Here is a 26,071-nt window from a genome sequence, read left to right as displayed (position 1 = left end):
GAACTATTTACAATAGCCAAGACATGCAGGCAACTAAAATGTCCATCAACAGTTGAATGGATAAAGAAAATGTGGGGTGTATATATATATGTATATAATATATATATAATGGAATATTATTCAGCCATAAAAAGGAAGTAAGCCAAAGCCAAAGCCAAATATGATAAGATATTGTTTATATGTAGAATCTGGAAAAGAAGACACAAATGAACTTATTTACAAAACAGAAATAGACCCACAGACACAGAAAATAAACTTATGGTTACCAAAGGGGAAGAGGGGGGAGGGATAAATTAGGAAGATGGGATTAACATATACACACTACTATACATAAGACAGATAACCAACAAGGACCTACTGTGTAGCACAGGGAACTATATCCAATATTTTGTAATAATGTATAACGGAAAAAACCTGAAAAAGATTCTCTCTCTCTCTCTCTCTCTCCCCCCCCTCTCTATATGTGTTTATATCTATCTATCTATCTGTCTATCTATCTATATACACATATACACATATATATATACAGACACACACACACACACATATATTAAAGGAATTATAAGAACGTGTTATAAACGACTGTATGCCAACAACTCAGATAACCTAGAGGAAATGGACAAATTCCTAGAAACACACAAATTGCTTAAACTGAGTCAGAAAGAAATAGAAAATCTCAAAAGACCTATCACAAGAGAGAGATTCTGTCAGTAATCAAAAACTTCCCAACATAGAAAGGCCAGGACCAGACAGCTTCACAGGTGAATTCTACCAAACATTGAAAGAATTAACTCCAATCCTTCTCAAACTCTTCTAAAAAACTGAAGAGGAAGAAACACTTCCTAACTCATTCTATGAGGCCAGCATAACTCTGACACCAAAGCCAGATAACAACATCACAAAAAAAGATATAGGCTAGCGGAGCAGCTGCGCCCGTGAGCCATGGCTGCTGGACCTGCAGGTCCGGAGCCTGTGCTCCGCAACGGGAGAGGCCACAACAGTGAGAGGTCCGTGTACCACACACACACAAAAAGATATAGGCTAATATCCCTTATGAACACAGAGGCAAAATCCTCAACAAAACACTAGCAAGCCAAACCCAACGTCACAGTCTAAGGATTATACACCATGATCAAATGGATTTATACCAGAAATGCAAGGATGGTTCAACATGAGAAAAATCAATCAATATAATACATCATGATAATAGAACAAAAGGGAAAAACACATGTAATCGTCTCAATTGATGCAGAAAAGGCATCTGACAAAATCCAACAGTTTTTATTACGAAAAGGTATTTTTCATAATAAAAACTCTCAGAACCCTAAGTTAGGAATAGAAGGACACTTCCATTTGCTAGTAGTTCCAATAGCTAAAGCTATTATTAGTTCTAAAGCTATTAAAACTAATAAAATGATTTCAGCAGAATTGTAGGGTACAGGACCAACACTCAAATATCATCTGTATTTCTCTACACCAGGAATGAACAATCCAAAAATAAAATTGAGAGCAATTTCATTTACAAGAGCATATAAAAGAATAAAATACCTAGGAATAAATTGAACAAGAATATGAAAGAATTATACACTGAAAACTACAAAACACTGCTGAAATTTAAATGACTTCAATAAATGGAAAAGCACCTCATGTTCATGGTTAGAAAAAATTAATATCATTATGATGTCAATACCAGGACTTCCCTGGCGGTCCAGTGCTTGGGACTTTGGCTTCCAATGTGTATGTATGTGTGTGTGGGCGGCGGGGGGGGGTCAATCCCTGGTCGGGGAGCTGGGATCCCGTATGCCTCGCAGCTAAAAAAGCAAAACATGGAACAGAGGCAGTGTTGTAACAAATTTAATAAAGACTTTAAAAGAATGGTCCACATCAAAAAAATCAAGAAAAAGAAAAAGATATCAATACTAACAATTTAATAGTATCCTCCTAAAATTCACATTCACCGAAACTTTAGAATGCAGCCTTACTTGGAAAGATGTAATTAGTTATGATGAAGTCACAATGGATCAGGGTGGGACCTAAATCCAGTATGAGTGGTGTCCTTACAAGAAGAGAGAAATATGGGCATAGAGACAGAGACACAGAGGGAAGACTGTCATGTGAAGAGAGAGACAGGGATTGAAGTTATGCAGCTGCAAGCCACGGAACATTAAGGATTTCCAGCAAACACCAGAAGGCAAGAGAAAGGCACGGAACAGATTCCTCCGGAGTTCTTTCAGACACAGCCTGGCCCTGAGAATTCCTTTATTTGTTTTTTAAGCCATCCCAGTTTGTGGTACTTTGTTACGGCAGCATTAGGAAACTAATAAACAACCCAAAGCAATCTTCAGATTCAATGCGATCCCTACCAAAATTCTAACATCTTTTATTCCCTATTAATGGAAAATCAATCCTTCAATTCACATGGAATTGCAGTGGGGACTGAATAGCCAAAACAATCTTGAAAAAGAAGAACAACATAAAAAGACTCACACTTTGCAATTTCAAAACCTCCTACAAAGCTACTGCAATCAAAAGAGTGTGGTAGTGGCATAAGGATAGATGGTAGGCCAACGGAAGAGAACTGAGAGTCCAGAAATAAACCCATATACGTGTGGCCATTGATGTTGGGCAAGGGTGCAAAGACCATCCAATGGAGAAAGAATGGTCCCTTCAACAGATGGTGCTGGGCCAGCTGGATGTCCACCTGCAAAAGGATGAAGTTGGACCCCTACCTCACACCATATAAAAAACTAACTCAAAATGGACCAAGGATCAAGACCATAAAATTTTTAGAAGAAAACACAGGGGTAACACTTCATGACCTTTTAAGTGGAAATAGATTTAGATGTAACACTAAAGGCATGAGCAACAAAAGAAAAAATGATTAAGTTGAACTTTCTTGAAATTAAAAACTTTCTGTATCAAAGGACATTATCAAGAAGCTGTCAAACAAAAAACAAAAAATGTTTGCAAATCATATATCTGATTAGGAACTTGTATCTAGAATATATAAAGAACTCCTACAACCCAATAATAATAAAAAAAAACCCAATTTAAAAATGGGCAAAAGAATCTAAAGAGATATTCCTCCAAAGAAAATATATAAATGCCCAAGAAGTATATTAAAAGATGCTCAACATCATTAGTTATCAGAGAAATGCAACTCAAAACCACGACGAGATACCACTTCACACCTACTAGGATGGCTATAAAAAAACAAAACAAAACAGAAACGGCAAAGAATAAATGTTGGTGAGGAAGCGGAGAAATTGGAACCCTTATACATTGCTGGTAAGAATGGAAAATGATGCAGCTGCTATAGAAAACAGCATGGCAGTTCCATGCTCAAAATACTAAAAATAGAATTCCCATATGATCCAGCAATTCCACTTCTGGGTATATACCAAAAGAACTGAAAGCAGAGTCTGGAAGAGAGATCTGTACACCCACGTTCACAGCAGCGTTATTCACAACAGCCGAAAGGTGGAAGCGACCAGGTGCCTGTGACAGGTGGATGAATAAACAAAATGTGGTCTACACGTGCAATGGAATATGATTCTGCCTTTAAAAGGGAGACAATCTGACACCTGCTACCACATGGATGAACCTTGAGGACATTACGCCACATGAAGCGAGCCAGTCACAAAAGGACAGATCCTGTGTGATTCCACTCACTGAGGCCCCTCGAGCGGTGAGATCCATAGACACAGGACGTGGAGTGGGAGTTGCCAGGGGCTGGGGGAGGGACTGGGGAGCAGTTGTTTCATGGGGACAGAGTTTCTGTTTAGAAAGATGAAAAAGTTCCTCAAACGTATGGTGGTGACAGTTGTATAGTACTGTGAATAAGATTAATGTCACTGAATCGTACACTTAAAATGGTTACGACGGCAAATTTTATGTTATGTATACGTCACCAAAGGAAAAGAATGATTTAAAAATGTGAAGGATGTTATGAATAGAATGGATAGAAAATCGCTGGGTAAAAGGCTGGAAGCAGCATATTCCAGAGTCCCAAAGCGTGACTCCCAAGACTGCTAGCTCACCTCAGGGGAGAAGGTGCTGTGAGACAGAGAGATCTGGTCCACCCATCTCAACCAACAATCACACTTAACATCACCCGCACGCTGAGGCGAGGTGGCATCGCGTGCCCCTGAGCTGACTCGCCAAGAGGAACGCGAGCTCTGACCTGAACGCAATCGTGAGGCAATGACCAGCTGCACCAAGTTCAGGGACGCGCTAGAAAACCACGGCTTGGATGCCTCGGCACTGCCAGCGTCACAGTGCCTGGAGGCCGTTCTACAGATGGAGGGACACCGCGGAGGCACAGGCACACGTAGCGCAGGCCCCTTGACCCGACCCTGGGTTTTAGGAGCCAGTCTTCAAGGACGTGACTGGGCTGCCCAGGAAACCTGCCCCCCACTTCCGTGTCAGGTACGAAGCACGGTCACCTTGCTGCCGTTGGGGAGAAGAATGTTCTCATTCTCGGGAGATGAGGTCCCTGATGATACGGATGAGAGGCCAGTACCTGCAAGGACCTCACAGGACGCAGCGGTCAGCTCAGCCATCAGCACAGCGGTGCAGGGAGACCCAGCACCAGCCCGGCAGGAAGAGAATCGTGTTGTGAGACACGGCCCCCGAGAGGATCACCGCAGGGAGCGGCCAGAATCAAAGCCCTGGCCCAGGGAGAAGCAGGGTGCGGAGCCGGCAGCAGGGCTGGGCTGCGGGACGGAGGAGCTAAGCGGCTGCAGAGCTAAGAAAGAGAGCTCGCTCTTCTTCTTTTTACATCTTTATTGGGGTATGATTGCCTTACGATGGTGTGTTAGTTTCTGCTGTATAACAAAGCGAATCAGCTATACATATACATACGTTCCCATATCTCCTCCCTCTTGCGTCTCCCTCCCTCCCACCCTCCCTATCCCACCCCTCTCGGTGGTCACAAAGCACCGAGCTGATCTCCCTGTGCTGTGCGGCTGCTTCCCACTAGCCATCTACCTTACGTTTGGTAGTGTACATATGTCCATGCCTCTCTCTCGCTTCGTCCCAGCTCACCCTTGCCCCTCCCCGTGTCCTCAAGTCCGTTCTCCAGTAGGTCTGTGTCTTTGTTTCTGTCTTGCTCCTTCTTCTTTACTGAAGACCCACCACAAGAAAAGGAGCTTGAATTCCAATGTCGGTGACTCAGGCCAGACAGACGGTGGCCTTGCCGGGAGAAGGCGCCCGGCCTCAACCTGAGCCAGGGTCAGAGCGGGCTCCCTCGGGGGCCTCCAGAGGACAGCGTGCCAGCTGCCCTCCACAGACAGCCACCTCCTCGCCCAGACACCACCTTGCACAGCGGCTGGAGAATTAAAGCCAAGTGAAGTAAATATGTCTGCCAGGAGCTGGCCTAACAGAGACACGAAACGCACACCTTGAGTTAAGAGAGGAAAGTCACCATCAGAGCAATCCTGCATCCATCCCATGAGGCCCTTCCCCACACACCACCCTCTTCCCGACTTGTTTCCCGAGCAGAAAGCCGCCGCCCTGCCCTGTGCCTACTTCCAGGCGGGATGGATGATCAACAAGACACGGTGGAACGTGCTTTGATTTGCTCTGAGAGATGAGATGTAGTTCAACACCACAGTGATTTGTGATGCCATTTACATAATTAAACATACAGTGGCCCGGGGAGGTGAGTATGGTTTAACGGAGTTACAGAAGAGCTAAAAATAGCAGACGGCTGCAGGCTGGAGGGGACCCCGGGCGGCGCCGCTGACGGGCACGGACGGCCGCAGGAAGATCCGTCAACTCGCCGAGGGTCTCCTCTATCTAACTGCGCCTTTTAATCAACGTTAGAAGGCTCCTGGTGGACGTGAAGCAGCAGCTGCTGGCGGCCTGTTTTACTGATGGCAAACTTCAGGCTACAGCGGGGCCACGGACAGCGTTTAGAAGAGTCCACCTGGTCCTGCACTGCAGCTCCTCAACTTACTGACAGCCTGTCTTCCCCCGAAAGACCTGATGGGAGGCTCATCCAAACCGGAGGGCCTTTGGAAGTCAGAGGGCCTTGGACCATAATCAGCCTCTAGGCTGGTCCTGTTTATACCACAGTTTCTTTCTCCTCCAACTCCTTCCTCTTCTCTTTTTCAGTTTGAATACTTGCTGACATTTAAAAGTTCCCATAAGCCCCGCATCTCCAGCTCGGCACCCCTGGGCCCACACTCGGGGCAGCGGGCGGCTGGGAGGGGCCCTGGGAGTCCTCACCGCACCCTGCTGTGTCCCGTTGCCAATTCTCACTGGTTTCTGCAGCCTGCTCAGCCACTTCTGATCTAAACTTTCCTTAAAATTGGCTTAGGTTTCTGGCGTGTGCCACCTCATGGTTTCCCCCCCAAGATGCCCTGTGCTCAGTAAGACCAGCATTTCCCATTCCATCTTGGAGAAACCCCTCCTGGCCCTGGTCTGAGTTTGGTGAAGGAGTCCGTGCGTTGTAAACAACGCAGCCTTGGCCTGCCGGGGCACAGGGGCCCCACTGTCAGCACTGTCCCCAGAGAAGCCCTGCTTCCTTCTCACCCCTGCTTTACTAAGTTAGGTCTCTTTCCCTGGATCTTCTCCAGATAGGTCATATCTCTTTTTTCTTGAGGCAATGCCCTCAAGAAAAGTAGAACTGCAATTTTATCAAGGAAATCTTAAATACTGTTTGATGTTTTTTTAGATTTTTATCCATGAGGAAACAAATGGGAGGAAGAAGTAGAGATGTGTAACCACTAGCCAGTCTGCAGGAGCAGAAGGACACAAACGAAACACACGTCACGCCTTCTTGCCTCGCTTAACAGGATACATGCAGGTAACCAGACTGAGATAAACAAGGAGCTATGATGGGACACCCAGCGGGGCAGCCGGGGAGGGCGCAGCACCCACTGAGTGCCTGCAGCAGGCCCACCCACCCCGCCTCCAGTGCCCCCTCCCCCTGCTCGGTGCCCAGCTCCTGGCCTCCTGGTGAGGCCTCTGAGTCCCCAGAGCAGCTCCGCCCCACTCGCAGTCCCCTCCACCGGGCAAGCTCTGCCCCAGGTGCTCCCCGGTGGCTTCCTCGCTTCGTGCCCGCCCCTGCTCATAGGCTACGTCCCATAGGAAACAGCACACCCAAGAGCCGCGCAAGGGTGACGGAAATGTTCTGCAACTACGTAGAGGGGATGGTCGCACAAGAATGTGAAGGCAGCAAATGCAGTGAATTAACTTTAAAATGTGTGACCTGAAGAGAGAAAAGCACACCTGTCCTCCACTCTCCAACCCAACCCCCTGCATTCCTTCTTTGTGACACGGCCAGGGGGATGTCGCCTAGAGCCCAGCCCTGCTGCAGGGCTCTGGGCAAGGGGCCCTTGAGCCTTGGAGCATCTGCAGAGCCTGTCCCTACCCCGGCAACAGGAGGCTCTGCACACACACCCGCCGGGACGCACCACAGCACCCAGCACCTGAGCAGATCACAGCAACAAGGGACTAGAGAGGCTACGTTTCCACTTCATACGCGTAATGACAGCAAATTCTAATACACTGAGTTTACGAATAAAAGGAACGACCGGTATTCTTGTTTTAGACTAATGGAATGTTCCATTTTTTTTTTCCAAGCCACACAAATATATCTGCGTTTAATGAGACAGTTGTACCTACCTGTCAGGTCTAAATAATCAGGCTGCCAAAAAAAAGAGCTACAGTGACTCAAATACAGATATACTGCAGAATTCTTGGGGAGCTCAGGGAAACTACCAGACTTCAAGGAACGGTGTGAGAGACACTTCCTGAGGCCACGCGTGCAGCCAGCCTCAGAGATGACCCCAGCTGGCGTGGCCAGCCCAGAGCCCAAGACACAGGCCAGGGGCTTTCAGACACGGGCACCAGCTCAGGTCCTTGGACAGGATCGACACCTCATCTGGGCCTCAGTCCCCTACCCAGTGACAGGCTGGGAACCTGCTCCCAGCTCCGATGGTCTGCAGTTGCACACCCCTCCCCGCCGAGGTCCATCCGCCGTGAGCCAGCCAGGGCGACCGTGCGGAGAGCTGGAGTTTCCTGTACCCTTCCCCTCCTCAGTCCCCTCCTGGTGCCCTCTGCGCCTGACGTCCGCCCTGCGCTTGCCCTGGCTCCCTCTTTGGCAGGGTATTGTACGTCTGCTCAGGGGCTCCGACTTTCCTGCAGGCTCCCTTCCCCAGGAGTCTAGAAGATGACCACTTGTCAGACCCAGGAAGGCTGGCCACAGACTCACTTCCTCCCGGTGGCCATCTGCTCGTCCACCGTCAGCTTCTCTCCTGGGACCCTTTTAAGGGACAGCCTCCAAGATCAATTGGCAGAAGGTACCTACCCTCATCTCTCCTAAACGCGTCCTTCTAGAAAAGTGGAGGATGGATGCTGCGGTGGCTTAAAACAAAATTCATCTGGAGGTACGTAGTCCCTAAGGAGAGAGGCATCGGGGCTCCAGCAGCAGCGACACAGGCAAAAATCAATCTCCCCTGAACACCAATTAGGGAGAGCACACAGGATTGTCATCTGGCAGCTGAGCCACTCGAAGCTGCCCGCTCTGGAGAGGAAACGCCAGGAAGAATGTTCCTGGACGGGCTGGCCTCCTGCCCCAGCTCCCTCCTCCGCCAACAGCCAGCACCTCGGAAGGAGCTCAGCCCAGGGGGGCCACGGGGTGTTCCGGCACAACGTGCACGGGGTCTGAACACCCTCCACGGGCCGCGCGCGGGCGCAGGGGCTGAAGGAGACGCTGCGCGGGCCTGGCCCTGAGCCGGCTGCTGGCACGTCTCCTGAGGGAGGCTCTGAAGGGGCACCCTGCCCCGGCACAGGTGGAGACACTGACGCCCGCAGACACGGCACCAAGGCCGCACAACTGGTCTGAGTAACACAGGTGGACGTTCTGGGCTTTTCTATGACTCAGCACCCCCCTCTCCGGTCCGTGCAGACTATGGCTCAGAGACCTGTCGCTGTGTCAGCTGTGATTCTTTTACGGACTGACATGGCCTAGGTCCCTGTCTTCGTGTCCCTGTAAATGGAGATTAAAGCCCAGGGCCACAGGGACGTCTGTGCTGCCAGGAACTCTCCACCCAGAACGGGGACACCATCCCCCAGCCCCAGGGAAGACGCCCCGCTGGGTCTCTCGGGTGGCCCCAGGTCTGGGGGCTCAGACTCGAGACGCACGCTGGAGTGCTGTGGCCCACGGGGGAGAGAGAAGAAAGCCCAAAGGCCCTGATTCCCCGCCGGTGTGGAAGGCGGCCCACGAAGGCTCTGGGCAGAGCGCCTGCCTGCTGGGGGGAAGGGGAGGAGGGAGAGAGGCAGGAGCTGCTGGTCTCCAGGCCCGACAAGGCCCCGACTCACAAGCTCTGCAGTGTTTGCCCAGGACCCACCCCGGCGGCCAGTGGCCTGGAAGGAGCTACGGCAGGTGAGCAGGGGCCGCAGCCCCCCAGCTGAGCGCCTGCAGACCCCTCCTCTTCGGCCTCTGGGAAAGGGCGGTAGAAGCCACCAGGATCTTGGTTTCAGCAGGAAAGTGGGCGTTCAGAGGCCAGCTGGAGGGTCCTGAAACCCAACAGCTATTCGCCGTGGGAAGTTCCAGTCGCTGCTGTTAGCTGACTTCCCTGGGCCTTGAAAAATCCCAGGGCTGCCAAAACCACAGCATCTGTCCACCCACAGCAAAGTCAGAATCTGCTCATTTTGCAAAAGGGAGCTGAGAAGAAGGCACGTGCGGTGGCCTGGCCCCGCAGGAGGCGCTTGTGGATGGAGCCCCACGTCGCCCCCGAATGCCGGTGGGAAGAGCACCGGGACGAGGACCGCAGACTCTTCTCCGGCCCCAACCTCAGTATGTGGCCAGGAAAGCAGTGACTCAGCTGCTCCAGGAGCAAAGCGGCGGGCAGCTGCGAGCCGGAGCACAGCTCAGCCCAGCGGGAAACCCCAACACTTCCCATCCCTCATCTGGTTCCCACTATCCCTCCTCTACAGGACGCCAGCGACTTTCTGGGTGAGAATACAGCAGGAGAAGAGGGGAGCCCTCCCCCGGGCAGCCCCACTGGGAGGGAAGACAGGTTGCACCCCTGTCCCTCTGGGCAGCCCCACTGGGGGATCGGGACCGACCCCCAGAGCAGCACAACAAAGGGAGGCCCGGGGACGGACAGAGGCCAAGGCCTAGCTCTCCTGGCAGAAGGTGAAGGGGGCAGGGGAAGGTCAGGCAGGACGAGGGGCCTTTCAAGCCCCTCAGCTAGATCCAGGCCCTCCCCCTGCCCAGGCCTGCTCCCCGCAGCCGTCCTCCCAGCCAGCGCGGCCCAGGACTGCCACCTCGTGGGCTGAACACGCACGACAGGAAGAGGCTCCAGCACTCGGCCTCAGGCTCCCATCACCAAGGGCACTAGGATGCTGGCTGTGGTAACAACCACAGTCATTCCGCCTGCTCCAGCGATGGATGAGAAGCAGAATGGGGTCGCTGGGTTCTTCCCCACCTTCCCAAACCCGCACAAGCAGCGCCGACCTGAACGCCCAGCCCCGGGAGCACAGGCAATGCAACGGCAGGTACCAGGTACCAGGTACCAGATCTGTCTGGTCCAAAGCCTGCCGTGAACTCTTCAGAACAGAAACCCCTTTCCGGGGCCTCAAAGGAGAGAGCTTCATGAGGCGTGACGGGCGCATCTGGGGCAGGGGGGACAGCAGGACTCACGCGCCCCCACCCCTGGCCCCACTGAGCCGCGCGAGAACAACGTTCCGTCTGCCGTGTGCCAAGTACCCCCCAGCACCTTCCGTGCATTATCTCGAGACTCTGCAGAAAACCTAGGGGCTGACCAGGCACGAGCACTGCCCCCTATAAGAGAAGGGACACGCGCGATTAAGTGACGACCAAGGAGCACAGCCAGGACGCAGGACTTGTCCCAGGCAGTCCGGCGCCTGAGCCCAGGCTAGGCCACAGCCTCCAACGTCGGCTGCTGGACGTGACCAAACAATTAAAAATTCTCCACACTAAGATCCTAGACACTCAGGACTGTTCTGGCCAGAGAGCCCAGCAAAGGAGCAGAATCCCCAGCGCCCCCAAGGGAGCAGACAGGAATCAAGTCAGGGCAACACAGGCAAATTCTTCGCAGGGAGAAAGAGCAAGGGAGTGCCAGGACAGGCCGGGGGCAAACACCAGCCCCACGGGGCCGCAGGGTGGACGAAAGGGAGACCCACGATCCCTCCTGCAGTCCTGGGGGCTCCAGGGAAAACCAGAGGGCAAGAAAGACGAGGCCACCCTCCATGTCCACCTCTCTCTGCCAGCCTTCCAGAGCCTCTGGAGGTCAAGAGGGCTGTGCTGGGGTCAGCAGAGCAGCAGCCACCCTCAGTCGGCTGCGTCTTCCTGGGAGGAGGGGGAAGGCTGGGCCTGGACACTGCCGCCAGAGCCTGAGTGAGCATGGGAGGGGGCTGAGCACCTGCCACAGGGCTTTCCGCTTGTGGCGACAGGCGGGGCAGCGCTAACCGGGACGCACGAGGCTCAGGCTAGGGCAGGAGAGTTAGCACGAAAGCCCGTGGCTCTACTCGCTCAGGGGAGGGCCTGGGAGGGAACGCGGGCCTGAGCCAGGGCCTCACACTGCAGGGGCTGCCATCCTCAGCCAGGCCAGCTCGGACGCGACCTCAGTCCCGCCCCTCGCATCCCGCTCCAGCCCAGGAGGACTTCCCCTGTCTGACTCCACCTGACCTGCTGGAAATCACCGTTCCTCTTTGAGACCTGGCCAGGGCCCAACTGTGGGCAGGTGGCCCGGGAAGAGCCGCGGGCCGCAGCACACTCCCGACAGGGCCTCTTCACAACAACAGGCCCGAGTTTGAGGCCTCTGCAGAAGCCCCCAGGCCAGCTGCCTGGACGGCCAATGGCCACTGGGAAGGGACAGCCAAAAACAGTGCGCTCTTCGGGGACACCTCTGCTCCCGCACAGCCGTGTGGAGTCCGGGCGGAGCTGGGGGTGCGGCGCCTGCCGCAGGCGCTGCCGGACGTGCAGACCAGAGTGCTGTCACAGCAGCAGTGACAGCGAGTGACCGAGGGCCCAGGGCCAGGGCGAAGACGGCTGCTCTGCACACGCTCTGCTGGAGGGCTCCGTCTGGGCAGTACCCACAGCCGTTAGGCCCTGAGCAGAGGGCAGGGCACAAGCAGATGAGGGGCGGCTCTGTGGGGACCCCAGAGAAGGTCTCCCGCTGTCCCCAGCCTGCAGCTAGGCACGGCCACGCGGCCACCTTGGGCAACAAGGCTCGTCCAGGAGGGTGCCTGGATCTGGCCCTCAAACTACTGAGTGGGCACTTGCACTATGGTCCCTTCCCCTTCTTGGGACAAGGAACCGCCAGACCACCCCCCACCCTGCACTGTTACCAGGAGGAGCGCATGCCCCTGGGGGCCTCCTCCTCACGTACCTGCTCTCTGCCCTCCTGCACACCGGGACCCCCCTGGACAGCTCGCCTATTTGGGAATGGGGACAGGCAGGAGGCCAGAGAGGGCACACTCCCCAGGCCCCCCTGGTGGCACTGAGACCCCCCGCACAAGCCTTCCTTCTTCCTCTCCCTCCCCCACCTGTCCACTCCTCCCCCCCGATTCCTCCCACCCACTGGCCGCCGTCCGTTGTCCAGGCCGCCATGGCCTCTCAGCAGGACTGTTCTCCATACAGCAGCACCTTGTGAAAACCCTCCTGGGGGCCCCTACTGCACCCAAGCTGCACGCCCCCCAGGCCCACAAGCCCCTCCACGGTGGCCCGTCCCCGTCCCCACACTGCGTTGGCAGTGCCCCAGCTCACCGAACCCCAGCCCCAGGCCCCGGGCCCCACCCCTCCTGTTCCTCCAGGCCTTGACTCCCAGGCCCGCCCCCCAGAGAAGCCCTCGCTGACCCCACGGAGGAAACGTGAAGGAGAGTCACCAGATCTGTTGTTTCTGAGAACGAAGTGTCAATGGCCGTGAAAAGCAAACTTCAAGGAGTTTGAGAAGCAAACTCTGATCTCAAGACACTGCAGCAGAGGGCAGGGGCACTTCAGACAGCAGGCGGAGGGGACAGAGCAGCTCCAAGGGGAAGAGAGGGAGGCGAGGCCAGGACGAAGAAAGCCCAGCCAGGACTGGGCCAGCAGGTGCAGACAGGGCTCGGCACAGCGCCGGGTAGGGGGGCGCAGGGGCCCCTGGAACAGGGTGAAGAGAGGGGAGAGACAGCAGCAGTGACGGAGTCAGAGCCCAAGACCCTCCGGCCCAGCGTGACCCCCTGCGGTGGCCCTGGGAGCCCAGGCGCAGGTGCACAGGAAGCGGGTGTGGGGCCAGACAGGAGGACAAAGGGAAGGAGGGGCCGAACCCTTCCGGGTGGGCAGACGCCTGGGGTGAAGGTCAAGGTCAGGAGAGCCACGAGACAGCAGAGCAGTAACAAGGGCCGGGGAGCTGCGGAGCATGAGCCTCACACCTATGGCGAGGAAGGCTTTCAGCTCACGCCTGGCTGAGAAACGGCCAGGTGCGGTTTTTGCTGAGGACCGACTAAGCACGGACATCTTCCTAGAGGCTAAAATACACCTCGTTTAACCCCCACTACACCTCTGAGCTGCGGGCATCCTCACCACCACCGTATGGGGGGGAAACTGAGGTGCAGGAAGACCCCACACGCAGAGCAGAGGAGCACGCAGCCGACCCAAGCCTCCAGCGATTACTGCAGGACCACCCCTGACCAGAGCAAGACCCAGACCTTCCGGTGAGTCATCTGCTCCCGGGCTTCAGACCCCAGTCATGAAACCCGGGGCAGCACCAGCTGGTCTCAAGGAGAAGAAGGAGACAAGGTGAAAGCAAAAAAAGAAAACGGCTCCGGAAGCTTAGAGCACCTTAGAAGAGGAGCCAGCGGTCCCAGTGGCCCCCTGCAGTCATGAAGGGGCTTCCACTCGGACTGGGACCAGGGCCAGAAACTGGGCCAAGCGACCCAGCCTGAGGTGAGGCTCTCGGGTAGGTACCTGGCCCCTGGCGGCCCCCAGGCCAGCCCAGCCCCAGTTGAGGGGCCCAGCAGCGGCTGGGGCTGGGAACCCTGAGGTGCAAAGCCCTCCGCTCTGGAGCGAACACCAAGGCAGCCCCGCAGACAGTCTAAGGGACAAAGGAAGACGGGGCACCCACCACAGACCAGCTACTCCAGGCTCAGGAACCCTCCCCGAGGAGGGTAAGCACACGATGGGCTCCCGTGCCAGCCCGCAGCTGCTTGACATTCCCCAGGGTGCCCACAGTGTGCTTCTGTTTATGGCCAGCGTGGCAGTGGGAAGACAAGGGCGGCCCTGAGTCCACCGGCCAGCCACAAACAGCTGTGCCGCACACCGTCTGACACCCAGAGCGCATCCGTGCCGTCGTCTGTGGCTGCACACCGACAGCCCGGGGACAGGAGGGGGAGGACGGAGCGGCCATGGGGCAAGGGTGCAGGCCTGTGGGCAGACGCCGCCAGGTGCGTTAGGGGAGGACCCAGAGGGCAGAGTTAGCAGGAGCAAAGGGACATGGGGCCAAGCCCAGGCTAGAGGGCGGCAGGACTGGGTGGCCCAGGGGCATCATGGAAAGGCCTCACACAGTAGCCACCCCCCCCCCGGCCCCCCGGTCCTAGCAAAGCACAGGGCGCCAGAATCCTCCCTTAGAAAGCCAACCGACCCGTCCAGCAGTGGGAGACACTGCCTGCCGTGGGGAAGAACGCAGGCAGCGGGCTCCCTCAGCTGCTCGAGAGCCTGGGGCCCAGGAAGCACTCCCACCTGGGCTTCGATGAGAGCACGGCCCCTCCACCCCACACCCTTGGGAGTCAGGAGAGCACAGGGCCCCGTGGGAGCCTAGGTCGGCTTCAGAACAAAGGAGCCCAGGTAAGGGGTGCCGGCTCCTCGGGAAGGAGGACGGGACCTCAGCCCCCGTGCAGCATCCCCTCCACGCAGAATCACCCCCACTGCTGCCTCCAGACACAGCTCCTCCTCCCCTCATCCTGGGGGAGGCGGGCCGGACGCAGAGGGTGCAGGCACCCCTGCCCCCACCAGCCAGATGGCAAGCTGGACGCTGCGCCTGCTCTCAGCAGCTCCAGACGCTCCCACTGGACACGCGAGGAAATGAGGCTGGCGCAGGCTCTGCCGTGTCCATAGAGACTCTGCACCCAGGCCCCCAGGTCCCGCAGCAGGGAGCCTTCCAGCCCACCACCCGACCAGCGCCCAGCCCCTTCCTTGATCTGGGGGTGTCAAATGTCCACCTAAAATCGCCACCACCGCTCCGCTTCCAGCCAGAGGTGGCCCTAGGACCCCGTTCTGCCGAGGAGGGCCCTAGGGAGGCTGCCCCTCCCCCATAAAACAACAAAACCTCACTAGGAAAGGCTTTGGGCCCTTCCTTCTTCCCAACTGGGAAACTGCCGTGATGCCTGGAGGTGCAGCAGCCACCCTGCAGCCCTGAGGAGGTCGCCGGATCAAGAGGGAAGGAGGACAGGGACCCTGCTCCGAGCCACAGTGCCTGCCAGGCCTTCTGCCCAACGACTTGTCCTTGAAATAAACACACCCCCACAGTTGAAGCCACCGCACCCGGGCTTCTGTTACAGCCAAACTTGTCCCGATGGGCGCACATGCCGTGCTGACCCAGACACTCACACAAGACGGGGACCTGGCTTGGCCACTGAGCAGACATGGGGGGTAGTGAAGACCTGAGACTCTCCCCTGTCCCACTGCTGGGTTTGTCAGCCAAATAACCTCTTTCCCATTCTTGACCCTGCCAGTAGCCAGCAATGGCATCTACCCGCGAGGCAAACACGGTCTGCTAATTGACAAATCTGAAACAGGAAGGAGCAGGCAGAATGGTAGCTCCCCAAAGACTATGTGAAAAAACCACAACAGACTGAAGATAACCCATGGCCTTCCCCTCTTCCCAGCCTGCTGGCATCCTGGAGCAGGCACAGAAGCAGGCAGGTGCCGGCCCAGCTCCTCCCCAGGGGCAGAAAAGGGAAACAGGCTGCTGCCAAGACGGGCCAGGTGGAGGGCCGGCCCCTCAGGACCCACGGGGCCAGGCAGACGGACGGCCCCTCAGGACCCACAGGCCAGGCGGACGGACGGACGGCCCCTCAGGACCCACGGGCACGAAGTGCACGCAGGGGTGCCGGGTCTCCCCCGCTGTCAGGCTCGCCCAGGCGGCAAGAGACCCACTCAAAACAGGAAGGCCCCAGACTCTCAGCCAGGCCCTGGGCCTCACGAGGGACGAAGCGGGAGGCCAGTAAGTTGCCACCTCAGCCCCGGTGCCCGTCAGATGGCCCAGGTCAGCCTCCGCGGCTGCATTTCCCCAAGGGAGGCTGCGTCCCGGGCCCTGGGGGCCCATCAGGCACGCAGGTGCCCAGGAGCCTGGCTGAGGCCAGCAGCCGAGTCCCTGGAGAGGCCTAGGAGGGAAGGCTGCCCTCAGCGCCCTGGATCCAGCCCACCATTGGCTCGGTGCTCATCCCCGGCACTAACGCACGTGCCCGGTGATGTGTGCCCTGCTACTAAGAAGCAGTGGCACCAGGAAGGCACCGCGTCGGCCATCTGCCCCACGAGGTCAGCACTAAGGAGGGTCTCCAGCCTCTGGCGTTACCAGCAGAGGCCCCTCAGACCCGGTAGATGGCAGGGCTGTGAAGCCCCTGGAGCCCCAGCCTCTCACACAAAGGCACCGAAGGCACCTTGCTGGGCACCCAGAGCGTCGGCCCCACTTCAGAGGGAAGGGCCACCCGCTGTCCACTCGCCACAGGTGCCCCCCCTCCCTGCTCGTGCCCCACCCGCTACCTCGCCTTCCAGGTGGTGAAAATGTGCCCAACAGCTGAGGGAAAACAGGACTTTTCCATCTAAGGACGCACCACGGTGCCCTTGTGGGCTGGACAGCTAGACAGGAAACAAGAGCCCAACGAGCTTCCCGGGTGACGCCGCTGGCCTGCCCTCAACTCTGCGGGGCCCACGGGGCTCCCGGCGATGGGGAGGCGCCTAGACGGGCAGCAGCCTCCACGCTCGGGCCGGACAGTGAGTCCAACGTGCCTGGACGGGGTTTCCTTCCGCTCCCGCCACGTGCCTCCAACCTCACACGGCCAGGCCCCAGGGTCTGGCTGCACACAAGCCAGGTCCCTGTGGGGGTCGAGGGTGCACCTGGCCATCCCTGCCCTGCTCCAGCCACAGTCTACCCTCGCCCGCCCCCCAGCGCCGAGCCCTGCTCGCCCGGCTCCTCCAGGCCTGGCTCCAGCACAGAGCGGGCTCTCTTTCCTTGCTCTCCTCAGCGAGAGGCTCCTGCTTCCCTTTGAGGCCGAGAAGTCTGACCAAGGCGTCCATCTGGGCAGGAGCTGCATCAGGCCCGGTCACCTGGAGCTCGTGTCACACAGCACAGCCCCTGCCCTCTAGGACCACGGGAGCCGCATCACCCGTGGGACACAACACATCTTGCGGGGCACAGCAGCAAAAAGGGCCGAGAACTAGGGGGGCCCCGGGCTCCCAACGCCAGTCCAGGAGCCGGCTCTGGGCCTGCTGCACCAGCACCACGGAGGCTGTTAGCAATGTGGATTCCGGCGTCAAATCCACTGTTTCCAGACCAAGATCCAAGTACGTATATTTTTACTGAGTCTCCAGGTGGTCCTGGTGCACAGCATTGGGCGGCCGGGCCAAAGGCACAGAGAACAGAGGGTGCGGGTGGGAGTCTCCCAAGGCCAGGCTGAGCCGGGGGGCCCTTGTTCCGCGTCCCGCCCACCATGCCCACACCACCTGTGCGGAAGGCCCGAGGCATCTGCCCCCAAATAAATGGATGTACGGAGGCAGGAACTGCGCAGATTTGTCCTAAGGTCAGTTCCGTGGACTCCGTGTCCTGGTCCCCGGGTGGAGGTGAAGCAGAGAAGAATAAATTGTAACTTTTCCAGCAACACACAGAGTGCCCGGGGATCCGGGGAGCGCAGTGACGGGCCCCCACTCGTGCCAGGCTCCCTCCTCGGTCCCCGCGACCCCTGCAGCGTCATGACACAGGCCTGATGCGCCGAGGCCCAGCCGTGGACGTGGCGCCAGCTCTTAGCCCGCGTCTGGGCTCACGCCCTCCCTCCACCCCCAGTTTGTATAAAGTATATGAGAAATAAAACCAAAGGGTTTTTTTTTTGGTGTGTAACCAGCTTAAAATATGGTTGAACCAGTTTTCACACGAGCCTACCTATAGTTTTTCTTTCTCTAAAATTTGTCATATCCTTTAACCACAGGCCGAGTGATTTTAACTTTGACCTGAACAAGGAAAGTAGGGACCCAGGAGGCCTCACGCTACCCCTTCTAACTGACTGCTCCAATTCCCTAAAAGAATGAAGTGCACCGCCACCCCCCACCCCCCTACCCCCGACCAGCTCCGCCACTGCCCTCTGAGCAGACGTGACTGTGGGAGGGGCACGGGTGGCCAGGCGCAGGGCGGGGCGGCCCTTACACCAGGCCTGTGGAGGCCCCGCCTGCCTGCGGAGGGACGGCCCTGAACACCAGGAGCCCCCTGGGCCTGGGCAGATTCCTTTTGGTTTGACCTCAGCAGCAGCCTTTCTTTCTACTTCTCCCCTCCTGCACCTCTGTGCGTCTTGTTCCTTAGATGATCAACTCCCGAAGGGGAGGCGCTGTGCTGGGATCACGTGGTCTTCTGTGCGGCCACTCGTGACAACACTGAACTCCCCTAAGCACAGAGCCTCTCGGGGACAGCAGCTGTATCAATAAACTAACCCAATGCCTGACATACGACAGGCACCCAGAGAACATATATATAACGTCATAAAAGAATCGCTCACTGGAAAAGAAAAGAGATGGAAGGTTTTACTTTCTGTCAGGTGTACTGGAGTTTCACACCCCTAATAATACGCGTCAGGAATCCAACAGGCAGGGTCGCAAATCTCAATCTCCCTAAAGGAAGGCTCTGCCAGGCCTTCACTGCTCCATCCCCTGGGTTTGTAAAGCTCTCGCACCAGAAGACTGAGAGCAAGAAACCGCTCTGTTCTTTCATATTCCTCTCTGGAACGTGGGATCTGGGCTCCAAACTTCGTCCCCGATTCAGAGGGAAGCACACGTCACACAGGCCCCGCTGACGCCCAGGCCTCCACCCCAACTACACCTGAGGCTCCGCAGCCCTCGTGTTACCGAGCAGGACCCTACGGGGCTTTCCCAGGGCAGGCCCTTCCCTTGCTCTGCTCTAGTTCCTCGCAGAAGCACCCAGAAAACAGTATCTATTGCACAGTCCTGAGTTGTTTGACAGATGTGAAAATCCCCACCAAATGGAACATGGTAACTACTTGAAGACGAGCAGCCCCCAGGCCTCCTGGAGCCTGAGGACTGATATTAGATTAGATGATACTAGACCCCACCCTGCTACCCCACCATCAGCCAGTGTTCCATCAGAGAACCGCGCACCCGCTGATCACACACCCTGCGACTCCCCTCCCTCCCCTGGCCTTGAAAAATACTTTGCTGAAACCCTTGGGAGAGTTCAGGAGATTGGGGCTTGAGCCATCTGTCTGCTTGCAAGAAACCTTTCTCTGCTCCAAGCTCCGATGTTTGTTCGGCCTCACTGTGCTCGGGTACAGGAACTTGGGGTCAGACACACGCAAGTGCAGGAACACGCATCAACACCCGGCAGCTCACCGCAGCGCCGCTGGGCAGGCAATGGGAACACTTCCGTCCTCAGAAGTAGGTTATAAAAATTATTACCTTTCCTTGTTATTAGTTCTATGAACTCTTCCCAGTAATGAGCTCAATTATTCCCTCGTGCAGAAGAGGACTGAAAAGTCCATACTGTAAACGTCAGAGTAAAGAGCGCGCTAAATGTTAGCGCACTCAGCACCCTCTAGGCGAGGCTGCAGGTGCAGGGTCGGGGCAGGAGCCCGGGGCCCAGGCTGGATCCAGCCTCAGCACTCCCCCCAGCAGGCTCCCTCGGCCCGCCTGGTGGGCACTCGGGGGAGGAGGGAAAAGCCTCTGCTCCCCTCAGGTTCTTCTTCTCCCCGTCTTTCTGCTCTTACTTTAAACCCTCCAAAGCACAGTTCTGAGGCTACCTCCACTAAAGAAGCTGTGACCATGCCGACCAAGTGAAGGTGACGGCGGCGGCCTCGCTCACCTCTGCCCCGGCAACGCGCAGAGCAGGCCCGATTGGCCTCACCTCGCCTTCCACACCAGCCACGTGTCTGTCTGTGTCTGTTCAGCCCACGCCCAGGGCACGTGGAGGTGCGGGGCGCGGTCCTCCCGATCAGCGGCCTCCCACTCAACCAGCACTGCAGGTCCTGGGCCAGGGCGCAACTGGCTGCCTGGGCCACGTGCCCAGACCCTGCCTGGACCAGAGCAGGGAAAGAGGCCGCTGCAATCCCACCCAGGGACACACGACAGGAAGCAGGGGAGTTCCTAAAATGGAATGGCAGCGCCAACTGCAAGAGCAAGTGGGCACTGATCAAAAGCAGGGCTCCAACCAGGAGTCATGGACACCTGCAACGTGAAGGCAGCCACAGGCCCCGCGGGTCCTCAGAGCTCTGGCAGAGGACACCGTCCCCCCAGACGTCCAGGCGAATCCTGGCAGGATGTGTCTTCTTCCCTCTAAAGATACCCTTCCTACCAAGAAACCCACACCTGGACCAGAGGCAGGAGGGAGGGAGGCTGTGAATCCCTTTCGCTGTGGTGACCACATTCCAGGTGACAGTCCACCCCTGCAGGCTGCCGTGCCTACTGGGTAACTGTCCCAGGTGCCAACGCTTTTGCTCCATCCACATCGATTAACCCTGCACGTCCCCGGCCAGGGTCCTTCCCACCAGGTTGTCGGGCTGCCTGCCTGTCCTCACCAGGGGTCTCCCTGCGTCACGATTCTCCATCAGACGGCCGCGGGTCAGAGCACAGCACCCATCCCTACAGCTCCTGGGGCTCCGTCTCGGTTTCGGCGTCGCTCGTCAGGCCCCTGGTCCACGGCCTCCTGCAGTGCGTGCACACGGCTCGCTCATCCTCACCACGTCCAGTGCCGCCTCCCGCCCGCCCGGTCAGCCCAGCTGCTCCCTCGGCCGACACCATGGCCTCTGCGTCCCAGGCACATTCTCTTTGCCTCTGTCTCACGTTCACTGTAACAGTTTGGCTGTTTTCAGTTTCGGTTCTAGTCTGTCTTCCCACTAGACTGGAAGCTTCCCAGGGGCGAGGATCCCACATGGTTGCTATTTCCCGAGGGCCCAGTTCAACCTGCGTGTCTCACATGCTTGCTGCACTATCTGCCCATCTGGGTAGAGGCCCTCCCTCCCGGGAGGGGGCGTCCAAGCGGGGCCCTCACACCACCCAGCTCCCTTCTGTGGAGCTCGGTGAGCTCCTGGTGTCCCGGCCGTGGCCTCTGGAGCACGTGGTGTCAGACGCTGCTACAGCTGTTCCCCACCCCATTCCTGACATGACGTCACGGTTTATAACAAGAAAGACGTATTTGGTCTTTGCCCACTGTTCCTGGCACGGAGCTCCCAAAACCCTTGGAATTTCCTCCGCTAAGAGGGATGAAGGTGTCGTTCCTTATGTTAATGAGCTGACTCTGGGAAACCACCCAAGGATGGGGCTGGATGCCAGTGGAGCCACCGTGTGATCAGAGGCCTGGAACGTGGGTCCCAGCCCCTGACCTTCCGGGAGGGCAGGGGGGCTGGAGGCGGAATCAGTCACCAGTGGCCGTGATGTAGTCAATCACGGCCGCGTAAGGAACCCTCCATAGAAACCCGGACGGAGCGGGTTCAGAGAGCGCCCAGGCTGGGAAGGTGTGGAGGCTTGGGGGGGGGGGGGGATGCGGGGAGGGGCGTGGAAGCTCGGGGCCCTTCCCCACACCCTCCCCGGAGCGTCTCTTCCATCTGGCTGCTCCTGAGCCACGCCTCTTATCAGAAGCCTACGATCTAGTAAGTCAAGTGTTGCTCTGAGTTCTCTGAGCTGCTCTAGCAAGTTAATCCAACCTGAGGAGGGGGCCGTGGGAACCTCTCATCTACAGCCGGTGGGTCAGAAGCACACGTGACAACCTGGCTTCAACTGGCATCTGAAGTTGGGAGAGAGGTCGGGGGGGGGGGGGGGGACAGCCCGGTGGGACCAAGCCCTTAACCTGGGGATCTGATGCCACCGCGGGTAGACAGTGTCACAACTGAGCTGAACTGTAGGACACGCGGCTGGTGTGGAGAATTCCTTGGACGTGTGGGAACACCCCACACTCCACCACTGAGAGAATTAATACTTCCCGACAGTCCTAGCTCTCTCCGGACGCCCACCCCCACCTCCCCGCAAACGTGATTAGAAAAGAGCCCCAGCTCCAGCCAGCGGAGCGCTCCCGGTTCCCTGTGCCGAGGGCTGGCCCGGCCACAGCCCCTGGTGCCGTCCGGGCAGAGGGATGTCAGAGGACCTGCGCTGGGGCTTCCGGAACATCCTCCTCCCGCTGCCGACTGTGACTGGGTCCGCAGGAGAGGGTACCCGGGCCGTGATGACGTGGTGGCCCCTGGGGCACTGTGACCTCTCTTGCTGTGACACGCAGCCTGCACCCACAGCAGAAAGACCCTGATGGTACCTCCCATCGGTTAAATGTACCCAGAATGGCAACAGCCAACGTGGTGTGCTTCCGCGATCTGCCAGCACTGCTGGGCCCGGACTCACCACCTCCTCTCGAGCCACGCGCAAGCCCGAGTGTGACCACCAGGACAGTCCGAGACGCTCCCTGGGGCCGGAGGATGCACCCCAGCCAGTGGGCAGACAGCTTGGCTCCGCACCCAGGGTGACTTCTCCTTCTGTTTCTGGCTTGTTGCAAGGCCCCAAGCCCACGGTACTCTCCCTCTGCACCCTCCTGGAATACATGTCCTCACAGCACTTACACCTATGAGGTTCCGGGACCCAGCACCCAATGATCCAGCTCTCACTGTGCAGACCTGAGGCCACAGGCCACAAAGCAAATCAATGACAGAGCCGGGGCTATAAGAACCCCCCCCCCCCAACGACTCCTGGTCCCTAGAAAGACACCCTTTCCACAGAGGAGAAGCTGGGACTTCGGACCCATCAGGTTCCAGGGCCAACCTCTGCTTCCCAGAGCCACTGAGCCAGGAGGCCAGCCAGGGACCCACACTCACCAGCTGGGCGGACCGATGCGTCTCCGGGTCCATGCCGCCCTCCCCCTGCCGCAGGGACGCGCTCCGGGGCTTGGCAGCCGCCTCTGTGTCCCTCGTCACCACCTGGAGCAGCTCGTCCTGGACCACGGCCTGCCCTCTGTCACATCTGGGCCAGGGAGAGACAGGAGACGCGGATGCAGACGCAGCTCGCGTCATCTGCCAGGGGCCAGGGACGTGAAGGCTGGTGGAGCGCTGCGGTGCCAGAGAGGGTCAGGCACCAGTGACAGTCCCCTGGGAGTGGCGTGTGCAGGGACAGTGTGACACTTTCTCAGCCAGAACACTACAGATTGGGAGCAGAAGGCCTGACAACCAGGTGAGGAATCAGACAGCCAAACGCCAAATGAGAGATCCTCGGGGCACGGGATCAACCCTCACTCGAGCCGCTCCTTTAGAGGGGCGGGGCGAGGGGGGAGCCCACCTCCCCTACCTGCGGGCAGGAAGGTTCAGAAGCAGCAGCCTTGCTTTTGAACATTCAACTCTCCATCCTGAACGCGTCCCTATCCTTGGACCTGTTTCCTAATAAAATCTTCCTAGAGAGAGAAAAAAGTTACTGGCCCTGAGATGTTCTCAGGAGTGTTATTTATTAGGGTGTAGAAAACGCACACAGTGAAGAGGCCGCAGCAGGTCGGCCTGGGGGCACGTGACAGACGCGAAGCCCTCAGCACCACACTGCCCACCGTGCCATGCGCGGCTTTAAAACTGAGCACCCACCTACGGCGCCTTCAGCAATAAAAACGCTTACGACGAGGTGCAACAAATGGAAGATAATTAGAAGACTGGTAAAAACAGCAAGATACAAAATTTTACATGAGTTTGAAAAAATAACCCTAAACTAGAGGAAAGAAGACATCTGAAAGAAATAGTCCAAAATACTAACAAGGGATGATGAATCTATGGGAGGTTTTTTCCTTTCATATAAATTATCCTAAGTTTTCCATTAGCGTGTGTTACTTCAACATTTTTTAAATGTTTAAAAGCATTTTTTTAAAAAGGTTCTGGTTATTTATTTTTGGGAGGCCTCTTGGGATTAAGGACTGGAAATTCTCAGAAGGTGGGGTCTTGACCCCTGACCACGGAACAGCCATGGCTGGGCTGACCTGCAGAGGGAGCCGTCCAGCCGTGGTTGACCGGGGGCCCCTAAGCTAACTCTGAGTCCCTGTTACAGAGGCCACGGCTTGGAGGCTGCAGACGAGGTCCCTCAGTACCAGCCGACAGCTCACTGAGTCAGTGCTGTGACAACTCCACGCCGGGCCCCGCGGACCACACCCCAGGGAGAGGAGCGCTCAGCTCTGCCTTCCCCGAGGCCTGGAGTCTCACGGTGCACTCTGGGGACCTCTGGGCCCGGCCACTGGCCTACCAGCCCCCAGGCAGGGAAGCTTTTGGGCTGTGGCCTGTGCTGGGAGAGGCCACCCACACCCTGGAGCCAGTCCATGGAGGCAGCTCCTGCAAACACAGCGGCACGCACCAGGCTAGCAATGCGGCCACTCGCCATTTAGTCCTGGCCCTCCCACACCCGGGAATGTCTTCATCTGAACACTGGGACTAGTGCCACCTAGATCACAGGCTTGGCATCCCACCTAAATAAGATGGCATTTGTGACGCAAACAAACACTCCGGCCTTTAGGAGGAGAAGGTACCCGGTGAGGAAGGCGCATTGGGCCGGGGCGCAGGGCCGGGGTGAGTGGGCCCTCGGCTTACCTCTTGAGGAGATCCACCTCCGCCCCCGAGGGCCGCCGGCCACCGCCACTCTCCGGCCTGCGCGATTTAGACTCTGCAAAGGGGGAGAAGAGAAGGTCAGTCCATCAGCAGCAACCCACGGACGGACAGAGGCACAGTGTCACCCAGGAAAGGGCCCAGGACGTCACCCCATGGACGGATGTGCCCCAGGCAGACACAGAACACAGCCTTACTCTGTGGTTAGGAGAGGGGTGACCCGAAGGCCCCTCTGCCCGTCTCCTGCATAGGACGGCTTGGTCGCTGGGTCAGCGTGGACACCTGAGTGCGGTGATCCAAATTCCCCTTCCTCCCTCTGCGGCCACTGGGAATCCAGGTCACCTTCCCCAGAGGCCAGACCGGCTGAGGGAAGCTCTGCTCTGTCCGAGCTGAGAGCACAGCCCCGGGGTGTCGGCTGGCTTGGCAGGGCGGGGGCCATGGGGGGAGACTCCTCGTGCCTGGTTTCTCTCAGATCCCTTTCTGTAGGGTTCCGATCCTGAATGTGGCCAACGCCCCACTTAAGGACATCTATGTCACCTTTCACCTGCTTCACCTCTAGTGTCACTGGGCCCTTCAAGCTGTCGCAGTAGGTCTACCTTCCCATGGCCAAGAACGTGGGGATCTCCGAGCAAACCCAATTCACTCTCCTCTCCCACCGCACAGTGACACTGAGAGGTTCTGTTCCTCCCCACTGCCCCAGGCTTCAGCGTCCCCACTCCGCTGAGGCCTTGGTCACATGCCCTCCACCCCATCGCAGGCCTCCACACTCAGCCTCTCGGGCCACACGAGACCCGGCCGGGGAACCAGGCTTTGGGAGGCAGACGGGAGGGGGTGCTTCTCCCAAGACCTTTTCAGCTACTGACTTCGGAGGCTGGGGGGCTCAGCCCCTCCAGAAGGGCCCTCGCCGCGCGCAGCACCCCGGGACTCACCCAGGCCCACGCCTCTCCCGGAAGGCCGGGCAGTCGCGCTGGGCCGGGGAGGGCAGCCCTCGGGGCCGCGCCAGGTCCTCGGCCGGGAGCGTGCAGGAGGCACCGCTGCCTGGTGTGGATGTGATGTGAACGCTCCCTGGGCTTAGGGCCTGACTTACAACAACTCTAGTGACGTAAGGTCTATCACGTTTATTTCTGCTTTCTATACAGTTTTCCTTTTTCACGACTACAAAAGTAACGCGTGCACCCACCGCAGAGCCTGTGGCCGGACCCCCGCGCCCACGCTCCGCGGCAGCCTGCAGGTTCAAGTGTGTCAACCCTCCATGGAGCTGGCTCTCGTCACCTCTCTGACCGTTTGGACACATTCT

At 57.5% G+C, this 26,071-nt stretch overlaps 1 protein-coding gene across 1 annotated transcript in view; it reads right to left on the bottom strand.

Moving 5' to 3' along the window:
• CHCHD6 (coiled-coil-helix-coiled-coil-helix domain containing 6) overlaps window positions 1-26,071 on the bottom strand; it is a 126,159-nt gene that overhangs the window by 88,008 nt on the left and 12,080 nt on the right. The window contains exons 3-4 of the mRNA XM_065885043.1: window positions 24,760-24,832; window positions 23,023-23,167 (exon numbers count right to left, since the gene is read on the bottom strand). Coding sequence (XP_065741115.1) covers window positions 23,023-23,167; window positions 24,760-24,832 — 218 coding nt within the window. The remainder of the gene's footprint in view (window positions 1-23,022; window positions 23,168-24,759; window positions 24,833-26,071) is intronic.

The sequence above is a fragment of the Phocoena phocoena genome, chromosome 10 (assembly GCF_963924675.1).
Source record: "Phocoena phocoena chromosome 10, mPhoPho1.1, whole genome shotgun sequence".
In the NCBI taxonomy this organism is placed as follows: Eukaryota; Metazoa; Chordata; class Mammalia; order Artiodactyla; family Phocoenidae; genus Phocoena; species Phocoena phocoena.
The sequence above is the reverse complement of the archived record's forward strand: the minus strand, read 5'-3'. Positions and strand labels throughout refer to the sequence as shown.